Source organism: Pelophylax lessonae, assembly GCF_965119305.1.
Source record: "Pelophylax lessonae genome assembly, chromosome: 1".
In the NCBI taxonomy this organism is placed as follows: Eukaryota; Metazoa; Chordata; class Amphibia; order Anura; family Ranidae; genus Pelophylax; species Pelophylax lessonae.
Window position 1 is genome coordinate 319587598 of NC_138768.1, and position 24317 is coordinate 319611914.

Sequence of the window (24317 nt, forward strand, 5' to 3'; positions counted from 1 at the left end):
CATCTGGGAGGATCCAATACGGACTGCATGACAATATGGACTGTTATATGGACTAATAATCATTATGATACTGGCATCAGTTATTATTTACTTATAGGTGTTGTTTTATGATTTACAGGTGGTTGGTTCATACTCATATAGAGAGAACACATACCTATTATATCTTTTTGGGTACAAAGTCACATATGCACTAGCACTTTTTCATTTTTATAGGACCCATTGTCACACTACATTGAATGTTTGTTGTTGCGCTGTATTTGCCAGGAGGCTGGCTGTGCTTTTTGTTGCACTTTATATACTGCCATTCAGTTGGCGGTTTTTTGTAATGAAGCCTTTTGCATTTTTTTTGCACATATTTGCCAGCGCACTGGCCAATTTTTTATACATTATTTTTGCACTTTATATAGATTTGCTAGATAGCTGCTATTCTTGTTTACATTACCACTATACACTTTACTTATATGAAGTGTCAGGAATCATTGAGGAACATATCTAGTTTGTGGATGTGAGGTTACATCCTTGCATTGGCGCTTCTGCTCATGTTTGTGGATGTGAAATTCATATTCTTGCACTTGCACTTGCACTTCTGTTTAAAGGACATTATTTATTTAGTTTTAGCTTGGGTTGAGGTTTATAAGAATTTGCGCTATCATTATTTCCATTACCATCTACATAAAGATGGCCTAGGCTATAAGAAGATTGCCAAGACCCTAAAACTGAGCTGCAGCACGGTGGCCAAGACCATACAGTGGTTTACCAGGACAGGTTCCTCTCAAAACAGGCCTCACCATGGTCGACCAAAGGAGTTGAGTGCACATGCTCAGCGTCATATCCAGAGCCTGTGTTTTGGAAATAGAGGTATAAGTGCTGCCAGCATTGCTGCAGAGGTTGAAGGGGTGGGGGGTCAGCCTCTTAGTGCTCAGACCAATAGCCATAGACTGCATCAAATTGGTCTGCATGGCTGTCGTCCCAGAAAGAAGCCTCTTCTAAAGATGATGCACAAGAAAGCCCGCAAACAGTTTGCTGAAGACAAGCAGACTAAGGACATGGATTAATGGAACCATGTAATGTGGTCTGTTGAGACCAAGATAAACTTATTTGGTTCAGATGTTGTCAAGCGTGTGTGGCGGCAACCAGATGAGGAGTACAAAGACAAATGTGTCTTGCCTACAGTCAAGCATGGTGGTGGGAGTGTCATGGTCTATGGCTGCATGAGTGCTGCCGGGACTGGGGAGCTACAGTTCATTGAGGGAACCATGAATGCCAGCATGTATTGTGACATACGGAAGCAGAGCATGATCCCCTCACTTCGGAGACTGGGCCGCAGGGCAGAATTCCAACATAACGACCCCAAACACACCTCCAAGGCAACCACTGCCTTGTTAGAGAAGCTGAGGGTAAAGGTGATGGACTGGTCAAGCATGTCTCCAGACCGAAACCCTATTGAGCATCTTTGGGGCAACCTCAAATGGAAGGTGGAGGAGTGCAAGGTCTCTAACATCCACCAGCTCCGTGATGTCGTCATGGAGGAGTAAAAGATGACACCAGTGGCAACCTGTGAAGCTCTGGTGAACTCCATGCCCAAGAGGGTTAAGGCAGTGCTGGAAAATGATGGTTGCTACACAAAATATAGACCCGTTGGGCCTAATTTGAACATTTTCACTTAGGGGTGTACTCACTTTTGTTGCCAGCAGTTTAGACATTAATGACTGTGTGTTGAGTTATTTTGAGGGGACAGCAAATTTACACTGTCATACAAGCTGTACAATCACTACTTTACATTGTAGCAAAGTGTCATTTCTTCAGTGTTATCACATGAAAAGATATTAAAATATTTACAAAAATGTGAGGAGTGTACTCACTTCTGTGAGATACTGTGTATATATATATATATATATATATATATATTTAATAAAGAGTGGGGAAAAGCCCCATAGTAAAGGAAGGGCAAGACCAGGTGGCAGGGTCTGTCCTCCTTAAGATAAAGAGGGAATAAACCTTCCCAGAAACAAATAGATCAGAAAAGGAGGAAAGGGAAATATATGAGGGCAGTTGGGATTTTTAAATGGTACTTAGCTCTGATTTATGAAATAGTGCATAAATGAGAAAGATATAGTAAAATTCATAAATTTTATTCCAAAGTTTAAAATGACAAGTAGTAAAACAACAACAGACATAAAATAGATAGTATAAATACAGGAGTACATATAAGAGATCTTATTGATTAATATATCCGATACAGCTACCGAATGAACCCGACATGTTTCGCAGTTTTCCTTACTGCTTCTTCAGGGGTATATATTAATTTGTACTGTAGCATTCAATATTCCTGAATATACCTGTATGACAACAATAATGTTAATATATATTACAAAATTACAGTGCGGCCAAAATAGCTCAAAAGGGCAAGCTTCCTGGTAAATCTGGAGTAGACAGAAAAATGGCGCCAGACACAGTCTAAATAAAAAGATAGTACATGAAATTAGCAAGAGGTGTATGTCTGTTACGACATACAAGTCTCAAGGAGCATGCTTCTTGTGTATAGGAGGAAATAGATTTACCCAATATGTCCACCGCACAGGGATCACCCCCGTATTCTGTGGAGGCATCCCGTACGCTGCCATTTATGCTGTGCCTCAACCCGGCGTGTGACGTCAAGCGGCGCCAGAACCTCGTCCAAGGCGCCGGAAATGACGTGCATCGCCGGGTCAGGTCTCCAACTGGGCACGCCCCTATGGAAGGGGCGTGTGCAGTGCTATATGGTTATGCAGTGTGGTTATGAGTAAGCGACTGGTCATGTCGTGAAACGCATCAACCTGACACGTCTGTTCCTGTACACTGTCTGTCTGTTTGATTCTTGAGGAATAAAGAACATTATTGGTTTCATCAAATATCCTGAGTGCGGTCTCACACTTCAAATTTGCATATCTCTGGACGGCGGATCTGACCTGTACCAGGTCTTGACATATGCACCTGAGCGGCTTTCTCTCCTTTTCTCATATATCACCATTATTTTCCAGCACTGCCTTAACCCTCCCGGACATGGAGTTCATCAGAGCTTCAAAGGTTGCCACTGGAGTCCTCTTCCACTCCTCCATGATGACATCACGGAGCTGGTGGATGTTACAGATCTTGAGCTCCTTCACCTTCCATTTGAGGATGCCCCACAGATGCTCAATAGGGTTTAGGTCTGGAGACATGCTTGGCCAGTCCATCACCCTTACCCTCAGCTTCATTAGCAAGGCAGTGGTCGTCTTGGAGCTATGTTTGAGTTTGTTTATCATGTTGGAACACTGCCCTGTGGCCCAGTCTCCGAAGGGAGGGGATCGTGCTCTGTTTGAGTATGTCACAGTACATGTTGGCATTCATGGCTTCCTCAATAACTGTAGCTCCCCGGTGCCGGCAGCACTAATGCAGCCCAAGACCATGACACTTCCACCATCATGCTTGACTGTAGGCAAGACACATTTGTCTTTGTACTCCTCACCTGGTTGCCGCCACACACGCTTGACACCATCTGAACCAAATAAGTTTATCTTGGTCTCATCAGACCACAGGACATGGTTCCAGTAACCCATGTCCCTATTCTGCTTGTCTTTAGCAAACTGTTTGCGGGCTTTCTTGTGCATCATCTTTAGAAGAGTCTTCCTTCTGGGATAACAGCCATGCAGACTAATTTGATGCTGTGTGTGACATATGGTCTGGGCACTGACAGGCTGACCCCACCAACCTCTGCAGCAATGCTGGTAGCACTCATATGTCTATTTTCCAAAGACAACCTCTGGATATAACGCTGATCACGTGCACTCCGCTTCTTTGGTCGACCATGACGAGGCCTTTTCTGAGTGGAACCTGTCATGTTAAACAGCTTTATAGTCTTGGCCACCGTGCTGCAGCTCAGTTTTAGGGTCTTGGCAATCTTCTTATAGCCTAGGCCATCTTTATGTAGAGCAACAATTATTTTTTTTCAGATTCTCAAAGAGTTCTTTGCCAAGCTGAACTTCCAGTGACCAGTATGAGAGTGAGAGCGATAACAACAAATTTAACACACCTGCTCCCCATTCACACCTGAGACCTTGTAACACTAACAAGTCACATGACACCAGGGGGGAAGGAAAATGGCTAATTGGGTCCAAATTGGACATTTTCCCTTAGGGGTGTACTCACGTTTGTTTCCAACAGTTTAGACTTTAATGGCTGTGTGTTGAGTTATTTTGAGGGGACAGCATATTTACACTGTTATACAAGCTTTAGGGCTCTTTAACACGGGCGCTCCGTATGTCCGCAAATCATCCTATTTTTTTGCGGATGATTTGCGGACATAATGTAAGTCTATGGCATTGCGGATGTCAGCGGAATACCATCCGCTGACATCCGATTTTCTTCCTTTCAGTTCTGTTACGTTTTTTGGAACGGAACAGAACCCTATTTTTGTTCCGTTCAAAAAACGAAAAGGAAGGAAAATCGGATGTCAGCGGTGTCATCCGCTGACATCCGCAATGCCCATAGACTTACATTATGTCCGCATATCATCCGCAAACGGATAGGATGATATGTGAGCATACGGAGCGGATGACACAAATGTCATCCGCTCCGTGAAAAAAAAAAAAAAAGTCCCGCAGCGGACAAGAACAGCAGAGCGGCCATCTGAAAGAGCCCTTACACTCACTACTTTACATTGTAGCAAAGTGCCATTTCTTCAGTGTTGTCACATGAAAAGATATCCTGAAATATTTACAAAAATGTGAGGGTTGTCCTCACTTTTGTGAGATACTGTACATACACACGCACAAACAGCAAATATGCAATATATCAAAGAACAAACAGGGTTCTAAAAGTGTTCTGGCAAAATACCATAATTATAAAGATGGAACATAGTTCTAAAGCACCAAAGAGGAACTTGGAGCTAAAAATAAAAACTGGTATATTGCACTTAAACAGCATTAGAATTAGGCCTTACTGACTAACAGCAATAGAAGAAAGGAGAAATGAAAAAAAAAAAAAAAAAATCTCCTTTCTGTGGCCCCAACGTTCAAGAGAAGCATTGTGGAGGCTGTCAGCAAAAAAAAAATAAAAATTGTCAGCCCTACGTTCAGTCTTACACAGTTGTACAAAATCCTTTCCTGTACTGAAATTGCTTACTCTGCTTTAACTGCCAACTTCTCACAGTGTGCATTAGAAGCCACATTAAGTCAGATACAGCCTTCTTCATTCCCTGACTGGTGAATGCCCTGCAAAATGTAATCTGCTACACTCTATCCAACTATAAACCTTCAATGCCCTGTACTAGGGGCCTGTTGACTAGACATACAAACCATTAATTTAAATCTGTTGTGAAAACAAATTCCCAAACACACCTCCATCCCCAAACTGGGCTAGGCACCTTCTATGGATTACATTTATTCATTGCTTAGCTACCGGACTATTTAATTTTCTACCAGCTCCCTAAAATATTAGCAACAATTGACAACAATTCCCAACAAACTAAATCCTACAAGTGACAGCAAAGGGGCCGGGGGAATCAGCTGCTCATGCCCCAAAGCCAGTGGGGCCTATTAAAGGCCCATTAGCTTATCACAGCAGGCATATCACATGTTCCCCAGGATTTTTACTAAGTGGATTTGGAGGTCAAATAATGCTTAAAAGTATTGAGATGGGTTTTGTTTCTGTTTAAGAAAGGCCTGAGAAAATTGTGGAATTGTAGCCATCCCACAGCTAAAATGTCCTGAGAGGGGATTCTTGCTGCACATCTAAACTTTGTCTAAGGCCTGGTTCACACCTATGCATTTTTTAGCCTGTTTTCAGTTTTGCAGGAATGCACTACAGTCCATTTAACATGGTTTCCTTTGGGTCACATCCACATCTGTGCATTATATGGAAAGGGACTTTTTTTTTTCTGGTTTTTGGTTCCCTAGACTTCAATGGGTCAAAAATGTGTATTGAAAAACATAAAATGCACCTGGAATATGCAAACTGCAATCTGCATAGGTGTGAACCAGGCCTTAAAGAAAGGTTATATTGCACTGAATCACATTTAAAAACAGCAAACTGCAATCGCAGACAATCAGTGATTTCAGATAGAAAGCTCAACTGCAAACAGTACACCAGAAAAAGTGGTAAAACAGCAGCATATTGTATTAAGTCCTTTCTAAACACACCCCTATTTCTCTCCGTTTTACCCAGCTCAACGTTCAGCACAAGAGCTCCCTCAAGTGGAAAACTACAGTCTCAGCGCTTGTTCAGTAAATGGTCGGGAAGAGTTGCTCCTGTGTGGTTCCAACTTCCTTTCAGATTCAAAAGTGATCTTCTTAGAGAAGGGTCCAGGTAAGAAATAAATTAAATTAGTCCCAAATATAGGAGAAACAACAAAACCTTTACTTCTGTTGCCTTGCTGCACTGGGACCCTGGATCCAAATAACCAGAATTCAATAGTCATATGTTTTCTGGTTTACATAGATGTTCTTCTAGTGCTAAAACCCAAATCCTAAAGCTGGAGTAAGGCTTTAAAGTGTATGTAAACCCTAACAATGTATCTTGTTTGCTCCCTTTCGGTCTGCTAAATATCCCGGGAAAATATTATCTGTGTAAAAAAATATACCTTTTGATCCTGACAGAAATGGTGTGAGTTCACAACCTCCTGTGTACTCTGCCTATTGTGAGGGGACTAGCTCGGTGGCGGGCGTAGATGACCCCTTGGGGGACTTAGTTACACAGGGAGATAGCCGAGAAGTGGTTGCAAACAACAGTTTGGTTTATTCTTGCAATTTACTTCACACAAGTGCAAGCCTCAAAAACAGCAAAATAAAAATAAAACACAAAATAAATCCTTGTCACTGTGGGCGGCTACCTTCTCACATACAGGAACCTACCTACGGAGTCTGTCTCCAACCTACTGTTGGGCAAACTTTGCTGATGCTACAGCAGACACTCAATAGTCTATGTTTTTTCTTCACACAACAAATGTCCATTGATCATGTCCCTTTTCCTCTTCACATTGAACATGCCCCTTTGCTTGTCTCTTCACATAGCAAACATTGCTTTATTTCTTCCACATAGAAATAGTTCATTTTCTCACCTTGAGAAGTCTTCACACTTTTTACCCTCCTCAGTACACATCGCTCCAGGAGGTCTTCACACTTTTTAGCCTCCTCAGCGCACATCGCTCCAGGAGGTCTTCTCCCATGCTCACACAGCGTCGGGAGGCACACATCTGACTGTCCTCCTCTCCCCAGCTTCACACAGCGTCAGGAGGCAGCAATCCTTAGACTTCCTTTGGACAAATTATAGAGGCCTTAACTTCCTCATTCCGAACAGCTGAAGGCCTTTCAACTTCCTTAAGCCGTCCTGGCTACCTTTCCTGCTGCCTTTGCAGCCGACACCCTATAGTAATTGGTGAATTGTCTAAACCAAGCAGAAGTGTATCTCCTGTCTGTGACAACATCCACAGATTTACCTGACTTCCTGTCACACTATGTTGTAGTCTGATCAGCGACATTGTTTCCAGTTTTCTATGTGACGCAAAACCTCAACCTCACCCATACACCCATGTTATGGAAATGAGGAGAAATAGCCGGATAGATGTTGTCCCAGCTGAGAGGGTAGGAGTTAATGCCTTTCCATGTTCTTTGGTCTTTTGGCGGGATCTTCTCTGGGTCCAGCCCACTAATCTTGTAACATATAAATTGGGACACCGGTCCGGTACGAGTGTTCAGGTCAGCCCTGAGAGAAAACCCCCCTAAGAGGTAGTCGGGCAGAGTTTGGGAACTTTTCCCTGTGCAGAGCCCAAGTGAGAGAGAAGGATAAAATTGGGATCTGTAAAGGAGAGAGACGGAGAATTTTAGGTTACCTGTGAGGAGCAAAAGGTGGTTATCTATCACCATCGGGATATAGAGGTACTCAAACCTGGAGCTTCACCCTAAAAACACAGCACTGGAGCATGCCTTTGTAGGACTTACATCTGCATGAGAGTGCCTCTGAAGGACTGTAATTGCTTGGAGTTCATCTTTGCAGGTATGCCGGGGCAGCACAAGTCTGTAGTTAGAGCCAGAGAATTAAGGAAGAATTATGCCTTCGTATGTTGGACATTGATATGTTATTCTTGCCTGCTCTGAAGTTACTAAATAGATGTATTACAAGTAACTGGCGCACACATGGTTTATTGAGTGGGTCTTAACAAATTGGGGTATGAAGACATTAGTGTAGTGCGTAGTAGTGTGAAGACACAAGTGGGTTCCTAGAGTAATGGAAGTTTAACATGCAGCCTGTCAATAGCGTGTTCCTGTTATAGGTGGAACGGCTTCTACCAATGAGGGAGATGTTTTCAGCACTCCTATCAGGAGTTTGTATCGCTCCTGCTCCTCATTCCAGCATCCTGGTTTTGGTTGTGGCATTCTCCTTATCTGTCTGTTCACCTGCAAGGTGATTGAGGTGGCCAGTCCCTGGGTGGAGGCAAAACCTGATTTAAGCCAGCCAAGCCTGCAGTCTCATTCTTGTGATATCGTGTGTAATACATGCTCCAAGCTCTCTTTCTGTCTGTCTGTCCTACTCTACTGTTTAGATTCCCTTGTTGACGACCTTGGATCAGATATTGTACTATTCTCTGAACTTTGCCTGCCTTTTTTTTTTACTATGGATTGACCCTGATTATTCTGAATCTTGCCTACCTTGTACCTGTACTGTCACTATGCCTGTCTGCCAACTGCAAGTACCTTTTTGCTTTGCTCAGTTTGTGCCTGCCTCAGCATGGTGGCCAGGCACTAAAGCATTGTGTATAAGTCCTTGGGGCAATCAAATACCCCTAGGCCTGCTTTCCTAATGGGAAAGGGGGCTGCTATAGGTAAAAAACACAGTAGTTAGTTATAGTGTCTGACCCCCCTGCATTAAGGATAAGCGTGACAACTTCTTCTGCCAATGATCTGTCTCCCAGAGCAACGGGAGCAGATGTGTGCGGCAAAGGTTCCCATTCTGTACAGAGGTATGGAGGTTCAATAGTTGTGTTGAGTGCACTTGTGGAGCCTACGCAGAGTGCACGGTGGAGCTCACTCTGCTACTGGGGAGTAGTAGTGGAAAATGCTGGACAGGTGGATGTGGACAGAGCTCAGCATGTCCCTCCTAAATGCAGATTACAGAGAAGGTTCTATGAATGGAGGAGGGCTATAGGGGTAAAGATGGGCATAGTCAGCACTTTTGACAAGTCTCTATGACGGGTCCAGCAGCTTGTTTTAACCCCCTCAGCACCAGGAGATTGCAGCTGCAGGAGTATAGATGGGGGAAGGACTTCGGTTTTCAATCAACAGAGCAGCCACCAGCAAGGGACTCTTCTCATTCAATGCATTCAATGTACTGTATGTACCATCCCTTGTGCTGATTTAAAAAAAAAAAAAATGTAAGCTTTAGGGATACCTTCCACGTGATATTAAGGTAAATTTTTCTGCATTAAAGCGGCCCTGGAATATATGATTGTATGTAAGATATATGATTTTAGGCCCCAATGTGGACAGGGGCTGACATGAATAGTGAACATTCTCTCAACAAAACCCTGCATAAAATGTTGGCATGATAAACAAATACCCAAGACATTACCTAATCTGCATTTTCTTGCTCCCAACAGATGGAAAATTGCAATGGGAAGAGGAAGCAAAAGTAAACAGATTGAAAAGTAATGAGGTATAATGTGCACTTTGTTAGTTTTCTTAAAATTTTTCTTTTTTTAAGGTATCCTCAAGCTTAGCATGCATCTGATAATGTGATTTACATTAGGACGTTCCATATTTTCATTTTTATATGTCATCATCTGCCAGACTTATACATCTTTGACCCCTCTTCTGGAATGTACATCATATAGTGAGAAAGCTTTACCTGAATACCATTTGTAAGATCCACATGAACTTTACATATAGCTTAACAAGCAGACAGATACAACGTCTTTAAAATGCAATGCTTGTTACCCAGCGAGAAGCAAATGTTTAAAGTAGAACTTTAGTCAGAAAATGATGTCCTACTAGATCTCTTCAGGCTGGACTGTGCCAAAAATGCAAAGGCCAATCTCCTGACAGCTTTAAAGCAGGATTAACAGGGTTGTAAACCCTATTTTTTTAAAATAAAAATAACAAACATTCCTATATTTACCTGCTCTGTGCAATCGTTTTGCACAGAGCAGCCTGATCCTCTTCTTCTGGGGATCACCACCAGTGCTCCAGGCCACTCCCCCCACTCCCATGTCACTGGATTTGATTGACAGCAGTGAGAGCCAATGGCCAATCAATCTGTTCAAAGAGGAGAGAGACAGCATCTGGAGCCCCTCTGCTCGTCTACTTCACTGGATCGGGTCAGATCGGACTCAGTTAAATGCATAGAATGCATTTAGGTGGAAAACCTTGAGGCTTTACAACCACTTTTAACCCTCTTTGCTGCGAAGGAAGCTGTGTTGTAATGCTGTGTAATAGCTGTGTTGTAATGCTGACCCTTGGACATTCTCTGATCTTTCTGATCTGCATACTTGTTCGGAGTCAGTGACATGAAAATGACTGAAGCCAGTGGGTCAGCACAACAGGCAGGCAGCTAGCATAGTCAGAAAAGCTTAGACGTCAGATGAAGTCTACCTTGACCAGTATGTGTTCCTCTGCTGCCAGCTAGTGTTGAAAAAACACTACTACTCAGAGATACATTTTTATTATTGAATGATTGTTTTTTCAAATATGATAAAGGGGTAACATATTAATTTGCTTTCTCTTCTCCAGTCTCTGCTCTCTGTGCAAGTCCCAGAATATTGTAATAAGGAGATAACACGCCCTCTACAGGTCTACTTCTATATCTCTAATGGACGCAGGAAAAGAAGTCCTATGCAAAGTTTTCGGTACCTACCAAGTGAGTGCCTCAAAAGTCATTAGGTGGCAACTTATATGGCTTTTGTTTTATTTTGCATTATTTGTTTGCAAATAGATCTTTGACATCATGTTTTAATAGTTATTTTATCTTATGAGTATTATATTTTTATTTTTCAAATAGACATTTAATAGAGGGTACTTTTAGGATGCTTAGTCTGCAGAGTTATCTAGTAAGAGTCTAGCACTGCCTGCTTACTTATTGATTCTATCTGTCTAACTAAAAATCCATATGGCTTCTATGAACTAGCTAGACAGAGGTGGGTGTCCTTGGTCTGACTTAGTTGGCTGTTTGAATAGATTCAGATAGCTAGAGATCGAATTATACAGGTCAGGGGTCTTCAAACTATGGCCTTCCAGTTGTTAAGGAACTACAATTCCCATCATGCCTAGTCATGTGTGTGAATGTCAGAGTTTTACAATGCCTCATGGGACGTGTAGTTCCACAACAGCTGGAGGGCCGTAGTTTGAGGATCCCTGATACAGGTTATACAGGTTATTCAGAACATAGCACACTAGCACACCACCTGCAAATAAAAAATACACAAATTTTACCTGCCTAAAATAAGGGCAAAGTTGGGGGCGTGGCTTGGCACCGGACTCGAATGGCCGCTTGTCAGCTTGGCTCCGTGCACTGGGGATCTATAACTCGCTTTTACGGGTGCCTACAACCCTCCTACTATGCTAAGATCGGGTCGCAGCGCTTCAGCCAGTCGGGCGATGCCTGACCAGGAAACCCAACTCACGGGAAACATCCCTGCCATCTTCCGGACCCAGAAGAATGGCGGGCGTGCGGCCTCCCCGGCTCTCGCGCCCAGCTCTCCCAAGGCGCTCTCCTCCACCTCCACCGGGTCTCAAGCCCAGGTGACTTCAGCGGTGCCTCTCCCAAGCCTAACAGATCTCCAGAACGTTGCCGCCGATATCAAATCTACCCTGGGATCTGCCATCTCGGAACTGGCGGCGGAACTTCGCTCTGTGAATACCAGACTGGATGCCACAGAGAAGGCCTCAACCACCCACGCGGCCGCCATTAAACAACTCCAGAGAGGCTCGGACTTATATACATCTCACCTCATTGAAATCAACCGCCACCTGGAGGATCTGGACAACCGGGGTAGGCGACATAATATTCGGCTTCGGGGCCTCCCCGAATCTGTGGAACCCCCTGACCTGACCACCACATTGACTGCGATTTTCAATGATCTGCTCGAGAGGCCGGCAGACACCCCGATTGATTTTGAAAGGGCACATCGGGCCCTCCGCCCGCGAGCGGGTGATTCCGATCCCCCTCGGGATGTTATTTGCTGCTTGGTGATCTACCCTCTTAAGGAAGCCATCCTCCGGAAAGCAAGGAGCCGTGATCGAGTACTGCATGAGGGGTCGGAACTAAAATTCTTCCAAGATCTCTCGCCCATTACTCTCCAGAATCGCAGAGCCCTGCGACCCTTGCTGGAAGCACTCCGCACAAGAGGTATCACTTATAGGTGGCGCTTTCCTTTCTGCCTCTTTGCCACCTTCAGAGGCAGATCCGCATCTTTGAAAGTTCCGGATGACATACCTACCTTTTGTGATGCTTTCGAGATTCCAGTTATAGACTTACCAGACTGGTATGGCGAGTTCTATGCCTCGGACCCCTGGATATCGGTTACTGCATCTGCCACCCCTAAAGCGCAGAGAAGCCGACAACGCAGACGCCGACACTCCCAGAACGATGCAACCCCTATGCGATCCAAGGAAGATCGTCGATCAAGCCCTTTGCGCTCTCCAGTCCGTCAGCGGGAGAAGCTGAACCTGTGACTCCCTCGCATGATCACTGATGCCTGTCTGCTGCCTTGGTAAAGGTACTCTTGCCCTCTCCCTCCCCCCTGCTCCTGCCTGTGTGGACCCAGTCTGCCCCTTTGCCCGGTCCTCTCCGTCCTGTTCATCCCCGACTTAACCCTGCAATTGTTATTGGCCCTTATGTCCTGGAACCTAGTCTCGGCCGGCAGCGGACGCCTGATGGATCTGACTGTGTCCCGCGCTCCGGTCCTCATGTCCATCTCCCCCCCTCCGGGTGCCCCCAGTTCTTCCCACGTATGGAACTTCCACCATCCATGAATCCTTTCATTGTCCCCCCTCCCTTTTTACTCTCCCTCTCCCCCTGATTCTCCGTAGGTTCCTCAACAGATCCGGAACTATTGGACTGAACGACCTCATCCCGTATCCTACGGTGCCCTTCCTCATATCCCCCGGATACCGAACATTGTCTACCTCCTGCAATGAAAGGTTTTTTCTCTGTATTTGTCTTTTAGTTGTTTCGCTATTTTAACTGTCTGCCGGATTGATGTTTGATGTTGCTTAGAGTATTAGACGGGATGACTGACACATGACTGTAATTTGAAGGGAAGGTGAGCTGACCAATCCCGTTAGGTTTATGCCCTGACAGAGACACTCTTAAGGGACACAGGATAATTATAGAGATATAGAGATACGTACTACATCTTCGTCACGCATGGGGTATGGAATAACAATAGGTCCGAGGTTCCTCGCTGTTGGCAACCTCATGTCCTTTCCCATTCTTTTCCTATACCTACACATGACCACCGTACCTCTCTCCTGAATTCCACTCCCGCCTTTCCCCCTCCTCCCTGTCCAAGGTCACCCCCCCCCCCCCCTAAGCGTTCCTGTCCTCCTTGCTTGGCTGTTAGAGCCTTCTACGATAACCTAACCCTCCCCCTGATATCTGCTCCCCCTCCTCCCTGTCTACTCCTACCTAGTTACACGTAGATACGCGTGGGTGTACTCCCCCCAGATTGCCACCCCCCCAAAAATACCCTTACCTTCCCCCCAGGGCTCCCATTTCCCTTCACACGGACCGGGATGAGACGGGAGGATTGGGCTGGAATAGATTAGAATGGGCTGGTAACACCCTCTGTCCATTTAATTCTTGCCTATTATGTAAGCAGACATGCCACGATATTGACCTTTTTGTTTGCCGTTTTATGATACACCTTCATCGTTTCACCGTTCTGACTACTGTTGCCTAGTTTACTATGTTTGGTTGTACAACACTTAACCTGGTTATAATTGCAATACATGTAACTGTTCATCATGCCTGTTTTTGATGTTAATGTTCTTGTTTATTGCTCCCTTCCTCATATCGTTATCTCAGTACATTTGGTGACCCCCTCAGCTATCTAATCTGAGACACCCACTGTCACTTATCATACTTGCTTCGCTGATCCCCAGTGCAGAGCCACCCTGTGCCTGATTTGGGACCGTTCCCGAACCTCAGTTCCTCACCTCAACGACAGTTTTTAACTGTTGTTGACCCGTGACACTTTGTGTCTTCCCCCCTACTCCCCCTCTAGCGGCAGCTTACAATAGTTTGCTGATTGAGGCCGACTAGGGGACTTCTACACACTCTCCCCATCCTCGTGTTTTTCCCCTACCCCCCCATCCCCCCTCTTTTTGCCTATCTTTCCCCCTTTCTGTTTCCCCTTCCCTTCTCCCCTTTCTCTCTTACTCCTCTATATCTTTTGCCCTCCCCTCTTTCCCCCTCTTCACTCCTTCCCGCTCCTCTCCATCCCCCTGCCCCTTCTATCCCACTCTCCCCCTTTTCTCTTTTTCTCTTTAACCCCCAACTCAACTCCCTCCTTGAGTGGACGCTAACATGCCTGCTCCAGAAGTAATCAACACACAACGCACTATCAAGATTCTCTCGTCCAATGCTCAGGGATTAAACATTCCCGAAAAGCGCTCACAATTTCTAGCTGAAGCCCTTCGTTTGCGGGCCCAAATTCTATTGGTGCAAGAGACCCATTTCAGAACAGGTGATCCACCTTCCTTCTCTAACAAACATTTCCCCACCACGTTTCACGCTACGTCTGAAGGCTCCAAGTCACGTGGAGTCTCTATTCTGCTATCCAAACAAATTGACTTCCAGCCTTTAGAGGTTAAAGCGGATCCAGAGGGCAGGTTCCTTTTTGTTAAGGGCCGCCTGAATACTCGTCCAGTAACCCTGGCCAATATCTACGCGCCAAACAATAAACAAGTTCCTTTTTTCCGAAAAGTGTGCCAAGAACTCGCAGACTTCACTGCGGGACTCCTGATACTTGGAGGAGATTTTAACGCCCCTCTTAATCCCCTCCTGGACTCCTCGACTAATGCCTCCGTGCTCCCTTTCCGAGCACTACGTCAAATCCGCCTTCAGCTCCGGTCTTTACATCTCCATGACTCCTGGAGAACACTTTTCCCTAATGACAGGGATTACACCTTCTTCTCCGCCCCCCACTCGAAGTTCTCAAGGATTGACTACATTTTTCTCTCTCAGCCAGACCTGCAATTTCTCTCTGATGCCTCCATTGAGCCGAGGGTCCTTTCGGACCACAGTCCCATAACCATGACTCTTCGATTCCCTGAACACATCACGAAGACCAAAACGTGGAGATTGAACCCCTCTCTTCTTAAAGATGGAGTAGTTCTTTCCAGTTTGTCCTCCAAACTTAAAGAATACTTTGAACTCAATGATACTCCTGATACCGGACCCCTGGTTCAGTGGGAGGCCCATAAGTGTGTGATTAGAGGCGAATTTCTAACCATAACTGCATCTCTGAAAAAAGCACGCCAACGCGAACTACAGGACCTCTACTCCCGACTGACCACCCTTGAGACGCTATACAAACGGTCCCTCGCTCAATCCGCCGCGCCAGAGCTCCTTGAGATCCGTACATGCCTGAAGGACATACTAGGTCTGCAGGCGCATCGGAGGCTTGTACTGAGCCGGAAAGTGTTTTATGAACGCGGGAATAAGAGTGGTCGCCTTTTGGCCCGGGCCACCCGTGCCAAGACTGGCCTTTCCTCAATCCATACAATCAGAGACTCCTCTGGCTCCCTCCACTCCTCTAATGTAGATATCGCCCGCCAGTTCGAGGACTTTTATAAGGGTTTATACAATCTCTCCTCCACCCCGGACAACCCCTCTCAGATAGCCTCGAGAAATACCCAACTTGAGAATTTCTTCACTTCCCATGGCATGTCTCCCCTTTCTGCTCAGGATGCCGAAGCTCTTGAATCTCCCATCACCACGGAAGAGCTCTCTAGGGCCCTCCGTGAGATGAAACCAGGTAAAGCACCTGGACCAGACGGGCTCCCCCTCCTCTACTATCGAGCTTTTGCGGAAGTACTTAAGCCTCATTTCATTAGAGCTTTCAGAGGACTGGCGGAAGCTCAACACCACTCCACATCACTACTAGAGGCATATATCACGGTAATTCCGAAGGAAGGAAAAGACGATACGCTTGTCTCTAGTTATCGTCCCATTTCTCTTTTAAATGTGGACGCCAAACTTTATGCAAAAATTTTAGCGAACCGTCTTGTCCCGCTCCTTCCTTCCCTGGGCTCCTTGGACCAAGTGGGATTCGTCCCGGGAAGGGAGGCACGGGACAACACTACTAGGGCATTGAATGTTCACCACTGGCTTACTTCCCGCAAATCCCCCGGATTTTTTCTCTCCCTAGACGCGGAGAAGGCGTTCGACAGAGTGGCCTGGGACTATCTTCTATCCATACTGGCATCTATTGGACTGCGAGAGAGGATGATAATGAGCATACGCGCATTATACACCAATCAGATAGCCCGAGTACGGGTCAACGGCCACCTGTCGGACGCCTTCCACCTTTCCAATGGTACGCGTCAGGGATGCCCCCTATCCCCCATCCTCTTTGTACTATCCCTGGAACCTTTCTTAAACATGCTCCGCTCCAACCCAAATATTCGCGGAATCCCAATAGGCGATACCACCCACAAGGTGGCCGCCTTCGCGGATGACATGTTGCTTTTCCTCACCCAGCCACATATCTCCATACCCAATCTACTGAAAGACTTATCACTCTTCCACTCCCTCTCGAACCTAAAGATAAACTACTCCAAGTCCATGGCCTTGAACGTAACTCTCCCTGATGTAGATGTAGAGAGATGCAAGACCAACTTTCCCTTTCTTTGGGCGCCTATCTCCATTCCTTACTTGGGCATTCACATACCTCATCGCCTCGAATCCCTCTTTGACACGAACTACAAACCCCTGCTCTCATCTATTTGCCGCGATTTGCAGAAGTGGAGGAATCTACGCATCTCGTGGTTTGGCAGAGCCGCTTTGCTCAAGATGTCCATCCTCCCTAGACTCTTATATCTTTTCCAGGCAGCCCCCATCCACCTTCCGCAATCGTTTTTCTCGACTCTCCGGGCTACCACCGCTCAATTCTTGTGGGATGGGAAACCTCCCAGGGTCAAATTTTCCAGGTTGACGGCTCCGAAACACAAAGGGGGTCTAGGCATCCCTGAACTCCAAACCTATCACAAGGCCTGCATCCTGACTAGACTTTTGGACTGGAATCTCCACTCCTCTAACAAATCGGTTGTTACTCTTGAAAACGCTTTCTCGGAGATCCCACTTCATCTTTTGGCCTGGATGCCCCTCTCCTCTGTCTCCCCGACCCTTAAACGCCACCCCCTGATTGGTCCACCACTCATGGCCCATGACAAATGGAAGAAGAAGCTCCGGATTGACCCGCGAATAGGACCCTTGACCTCTTTGAGGATGAACCCGGCTTTTCCACCTGGCAATTCAATGACCTTCCTGAGTCACAGCTGGCCCTTTCAAGAAATCTTTGCCCGACAATTCTTTAAAGATGGGAATCTCCTGTCCTGGGAAGAGGTCAACCGTTCCTTGGCCCCCTACACTCTCCCACTCTGGTCTTACTTCCAAATACGCCATTTCCTTTCCACTACAGCCACCCCTAGGGAATGGTCAAGACCCCCGACCCCCCTAGAAACTATCAGTATCCAAGCCAAACCCCGACGTCACCTAATCTCTGAACTCTATGAACACCTACTCGATGCCCCTCAGGTGTCCCTGGCCCCCTTTGCACAAGCTTGGTCCCGTGACCTCCAACTCTCACTTTCTGAGAAAGATTGGGAATCCATATGTCGCTCTGTCCATCGGGCCTCTATCAACGTCACAACCCAAGAGAATGGGTATAAAATTCTGACTCGCTGGTACAGAACACCAGACAGAATTCACAAATTCCAACCAGGAGTCCCTGATACTTGCTGGAGGTGTCAAAGTGAACCAGGCACCATGCTTCATATCTGGTGGAACTGTGCCATAATTCAGCCCTTCTGGGAGATGGTTCACAGATTGATTCGTGAGGTCACGTCCTGCGATCTTCTCCTAACTCCTGGACACTTCCTCCTCAACCACACCTCAGATACGCACAATGCTCGTAAGCCGATTCTTGCCCGTCACATGCTAAATGCCGCCAAGCTGTGCCTTCCTTGCCATTGGAAATCAACCTCCATTCCATCGTCTAGAGAGTGGTTTCTTAGACTCAATGGAATCGAGGAAATGGAGGAATTGATCAGCATCTCTAATGACCAGATCCACAATTTCTCGGCCCGATGGATAGACTGGATCAGATTCAAGCATACCTGTACATACGAAACGATTATGGGGACCAAGAGCCCACGATCGTGAACTCGAGTGTTATACCGAAATCGAAAACCGCCTCCGCGTCCTACTCTGATCTCTGTGCCCAATGAAAGGCTGCTCGCTGAATTGCTACTGACCATGTGCCATCCTGCCTGCCTTTCACCCCCCCCCCCCTTACACCTAGTCCCACTTCTCTTTTCCTCCAATCTTTTTCCTCCCCTTTCTGGTCCTACCCCCTTCCTTTCCTTCCCTTCCCGTCTTCCCTGCCCCATGTGTTGTCTGTCCTCTATACTCAGTTACTACGACTCTCCACTCCATATCTAGTGGGTTCATGCCTGGTTTTTGGCCATGTGCTACCCTCCCCTTACACGAGACCTGGCTAACGATACTCATTATATTAGGCCGCTGTGGCACATGACTCCTTTTTCTTGCCCGCTTTCAGTTTGCCGATTAACCCAGTATATGAACCTTCCATCTCATAAGTTAAGACACTCAAATGGCCTTGTCTTCTCTATTACTGATCTATTTACTCCCACTATGAACACATTGTTACGCATTCTAGTCGTTATTGCCACGTTATGCTACTATGTTAATAGTATATCACTGTTTTGTACACACTCCATGTAATTGTTCTCATGTACTGTGTATTTTTTGTATGTTTGTATATTTAAAATCTCAATAAAACCTGATTATGGAAAAAAAAAAAATAAGGGCAAAGTTATGTTAACCTCTTGCTGACCCCATGTATATGCGGTGAAAGGAAAAGTGGGCTTTAACGCACAGTCACCATGCATATGCGTCTACTAGACATGCGCGTGATGAAAAAATGTGTTTAGTTTAATTTAGATTCATTAATATAGTTATTTTGTTCAATTATATTTGGTTGATTCGTTCAATTCGGAATTTGTTTTATGTGTTTTTTGAATTTTCTTCGAATTTACTGATTTTTTCTATTCGAAACAGTACATTTTTAATCAGTCGAATCGAAAACTTTAGGGTTTTTTTTCTATTCGAATGTGGCAAAGTGAACAAACAAAAGATCATCAAATGATTACAATGACTCTTTAAATCATCTTTGGCTTAACAAAAACAGCATTATTTCGACACGTTACTCTAATAACACACAGTCTTTGATTTCAAAATGATGTTTACAGTTCGAATTCCACTGGAATACAATGTGAAATTTGATTCAATTTTCAAATCTAATTTCCAAAATTCGGACGAATTTTGTTTTGTTATTCGGAGCATTTGGTAAACTTCATTTATAATGCAATTCAGGTATTTGGATATATCCAAATAACGAAAAATTTGTCCAAATATTTATTCGGAACGAAAAAGAACAGCACATGTCTAATATCCATGGTGGTTTAAGGTTGAGAGCTGAGAGTGTGCTCACTGTATGCTCCCAGCGCACTGACCAAGGTGTCATTAACACACTGACCAAACTATCACCAATAAAATGTATAAAAATTCCATATTGATTTCTAACTTTGTGATATAATATCAGATACTTTAGGAATGTGAAACTAATACATAAAGACAGAGGTTAGTAGTAGAAGCCTCCATGTCCCTGGCTTTTCTGACATGAAAAAGAATGCAGGTTTGAAAGCCATCAGACCAGCATAACAACCAGGCAACTGACATTTTTCTAAGGGGGAGCCCAGCAGTGGCAATTTCTAAGTTCTGTACAGGTTTCTTTAAAGCCATGGGTGTCCAACCTTTTGACCTTCCTGTGTGTCCAGCAGTTATCACTGCAGGTATTCACTGGCTTTGTAGTGAGCCGGAAATAGGTGTGGCTACCAGTGACCTGTCATTACAGTGAACGCACCTACCTGCTGAGAGCCGCAGGAGGAACTACCGCTATAAATTGCAGTGGCCCTAATCACTGGTGTGAATGTAGCCTATGTTTGTGCTAGGTGGGGGGTAGTGGGGGGAGGGGTGCATTTAAATCTGGGGGGTCGAAGCCCTGCCGGGGGAACCTACTAGATCCAGCCATGCAGCATTTACTTAACTGGTGCCCCTGCATTCACTGCTGCCGATGCTTTTGCAAACATAGCAGCACGGTATCCCCCCAGAGGTGCATTTGCCTGGCTTGTCAATGTAGGCTACCATGGGTGCTATGTTTGCATGGCATCCTGGCGTACCTCCAGACGTGTCCAGGCCACATGCTAAACTCGCTGGGGCCGCAGTTTGGACTCCCCTGCTTTAAGCATACCATACGTGCAGTGTGTTATTATATATGTTGTACTATACATAAACTGTGGATAAACCTGTATGTAATGGTATATATAACACAGTATAGATCCTACATTCAGGGTATTATGCAAATAAATATCAGCATGAGCACTTTTGTATACTTAAAGTGGTTCTTAAGCTAAAAGTTTTTTTACCTAATGCATTACCTGCATTAAGGTAAAAAAAATGTTTTTAGGACTTGCTGTTCCCCCCTCTCCCTCTAAATACTTACCTCACTCCTGAATCCATCTAGTGCTGTTCCTGTCTACAGTCTTCTCTCCTGTCTCCTTCTTCACACAGGGACTGACAAGCAGAAGAGGGAGCCATTGGCTCCTGTTGCTGTGAGTCAAATTTAGTGAGGAGGGAGCTGGGGCAGGGCCAGGCCATGCTGTGTGTATCGACAGACGCACAGCCCTGGCTCGGGATCAAGCCTGCATGAGTAGCCCCATAGCTAGCGAATTGCTATAGGGGCACTTGAAAAAGAGAAGGAGTTCGGTGGGGGACCCCAGAAGAGGAGGTTCGGGACTGTCTGTGCAGTTACATTGCACAGAGTAGATAAATATAAGATGTTTGTTTTTTGTTTTTTTGTTTTTTTTTAAGAAATAAATTCTTTAGAACTCCTTTAGAGTGGTATTCATGTAGTAACTGTACACTTCAGCATGTTTTAAAAGTAAAAAGGGATGGCAAAGGAACACCATGACAGAAGAACATATGTGCATAATGAATTCTTGTTATTTAAAATCCATATGCCCTAATTTTTGTATATAGATTTTACAGATTTTTTTCTGTTGTATATGATTAGCATTTTTTTTTCTCTTGCATCTTTTTCTTTTTTTTCTTTTTACTTTTCACTTTCTTCTTGATGATTCTTCTTTGCAGTCATATTTAAAGAGGAACCTCTTCCTGAGATAGCGTTACATAGGTTTCCCTCTGCCCCTCTCCCTCCCCCTTGTCATATCCCTTTAGATCCAACGCAAATAGACTTGTCTGCAACCTTTGCCCCCCATCTACAATCAAACTTACCTGAAACCCCCATGGAGGTGTCTCCTTATTATACATCTTCACACCAGGAAAAAATATTCCCAGGTACTCCAGACTGTGGTATAGGAAGTAGTTCATTTTTGGGGTGCTACTTTAATCCCCCAGTAGCTCCAGAGTTTAAATCTCACATTCCCTATCAAGAGAACAATAGTGATGTTTCACTAACTTTACCCTTTCAATCAAACACCAGCTCTCCTCTTCCGCCAAGTCCAGTTCCCTGGTCTCCACAGCCATGCTCTTCCCAATCTTCATGTTCAACTACATTTAGTGGATCCTTGCTTTCCCATTTAAGTTCACCCAGTAAAATGGAGGAGAGAGGTACAGGTCCACATCAGAACTACCCTTCTTCCCCTATTTTACCAAGTCTAGATTTTGAAACAAATGTACATAATTTTGTCCCAGATTATCAGCAATACCCGGCCTGTGCTCCTCCCACGTACACCACATTAGGTGAAAGTAGGTCCCTAGAGACAATGCAGGCTAAACTTTCTTCCACATCTCCAGAAATGGCCATAGGGGAACCATGCACTACCAATCAACATTTCTCTGCAAACACAATGCCCATTCATCCCATCAATCCAACACAAGCATTAAACTCAAAAACAGAAGATGGGTCTGTTAATCATTCGGACTTTTCTGTGCCCAAAGAGAATAATGTGCAACAAGCATTTTCTGCCCCTTACCAAAGCTTGACCAACTGCACCAGCCAACTTACCAACCTTTGCCCTTCTACACATCCTGCTGCCTTATCTTCACCTTCTTCCCCACTCATTCCTAGTGCTGCAATTCCTAGTCAAAAAGGATTATCTGATGTTTCTTTGGGCATGTCATCAAATCAGACTGAGAAAGATACTTGTTACCAGGAACTTTCTGAAGAATATGCTAAATCTTCCAGTAACGAGGGAAGCGATTTGGGAAAGGAAAGCCAAGGGTTTGAAAATCCTTTCCATTCTATTCCAATCCAGGGGATCACACTGGAAGAAGGTACAAAAAAACTTTAAACATGCATTGATTTAAATAATTTGGCATTAAAAAAAAATTACAAATAGTTTTAAATAAGGTTTCAAGTGCCTAAATAAATGGAAGGTAGTTTAGATAATCTTTTGATTGTAGCAAAGACCTTTTATTTCACGGCAGTTTGATATTTGGTTATCCTAAGACCCAGATGTTAAACTTAAATATAAAACTAATAAACAATATACTGTACATCCAATAGACTAGAAAATATATTCAGTTGTGTTACAGTATCAAACCGTGCGTTTCTAATTACGATCCAAACCCCAATTGCATTTTTGGCCAGTGTAGTTGCACAAACTGCTTTATCCAAAACCAACTACAATGCTCTTTGGATTGCTACAAATGATAGTTTAAGACAATATCTTAGTAGAAATACATTGCTTGACTTGTGTAACGATTGTTATAGTGTGTCTGTATTAAAGGTCTATTTATGTATAACCTAAAAAGGCATTTTTGTGTTGCCCCAATTGTCCTGCAGCTGTCCCTTAATACAATTTACTTACATTGAATAATCAATTGGACTTTATCTGATGTTTTTAAAAAAGCAACTTAACTGTGGAAGCCAATAAAAGCCATTTAAGGGCAAAGGACTAGTCATCAATATGCATGTTGGCTTCCTGATCCTTTCTCCATTACTGATTTACTATGCCTTCTTCTTGAGGTAGAGTGACCATCTGTGCAAGGAAGGGACTTGCTTCCTTATGTCAGTACTGTGCCCCATGACTAGTGAACTGTTGACTAGCAGGGTTATGATAAAGAAACAACAGGAGGGATGAAGAAAGCACAGATTCGATAAATTATTGAAGGAAAACCTTTGCACTCCAGGTCCTCAGATGAAATTTCCTCTCCAGCAAGGAGAACAGTAAGCAGCACAGATGTGACATCGCCAAATCTCACTCAAAATCTAGTGATACTAGCTGGAGTCAGTGAGTCAAAGGCACAGTACCTTAGATGGCATTACACTGCAGATATACAGCTGTGAGGCTACAGAACAGGGGCACCTAAGCAAAGTCACATGCCAGAAAGTGCACTGTTATTTTTTAGAACATTTTACAAAAGGGTCAAATTTTCAAAGTACTACTTATGCAAAATTAAAACCACTAGATGTTCCCTATAAGACAGCTAATCTTTGCTATTTGAGTTGAGGTCTACTTCAGTGCAATGGGTCATCGTCCAAAATTCTACAGGTCAGTTGGCTCAGTTTTGACTGATCATAGAAATGTGTAATAAATGTGTGTGGGTTTTGGCTGACCTCTTAGTTAAGACATAAGTGAACTTTTAATATTTCCAGGTATAGAATCCTTAAAGATTTGAACAGAACTATAGAATTAATTCCCTTTATATTCAAATAGAGAAATTAGATTTCATCTTAAATTTTCTGTTTATTATACACTATATTAATAAAAGTATTGGGACACATGCCTTCCCAGTCTTAGTCCGTAGGGTTCAATATTGAGTTGGCCCACCCTTTTCAGCTATAAATGCTTCAACTCTTGTGGGAAGGCTGTCCGCAAGGTTTAGGAGTGTGTTTATGGGAATGTTTGATCCTTCTTCCAGAAGCGCATTTGTGAGGTCAGGCACTGATGTTGGACGAGAAGGGCTGGCTCACAGTCTGCACTTTTATTCATCCAAAAGGTGTTCTATCAGGTTGAGGTCAGGACTGTGAAGGCCAG

At 44.5% G+C, this 24317-nt stretch overlaps 1 protein-coding gene across 1 annotated transcript in view; it reads left to right on the forward strand.

Moving 5' to 3' along the window:
• Positions 1-24317, forward strand: part of NFATC4 (nuclear factor of activated T cells 4) — a 117314-nt gene that overhangs the window by 91255 nt on the left and 1742 nt on the right. Inside the window, exons 6-9 of the mRNA XM_082260518.1 lie at positions 6184-6324; positions 9611-9666; positions 10740-10866; positions 21466-22611. Of these exons, the coding sequence (XP_082116644.1) occupies positions 6184-6324; positions 9611-9666; positions 10740-10866; positions 21466-22611 (1470 nt within the window). The remainder of the gene's footprint in view (positions 1-6183; positions 6325-9610; positions 9667-10739; positions 10867-21465; positions 22612-24317) is intronic.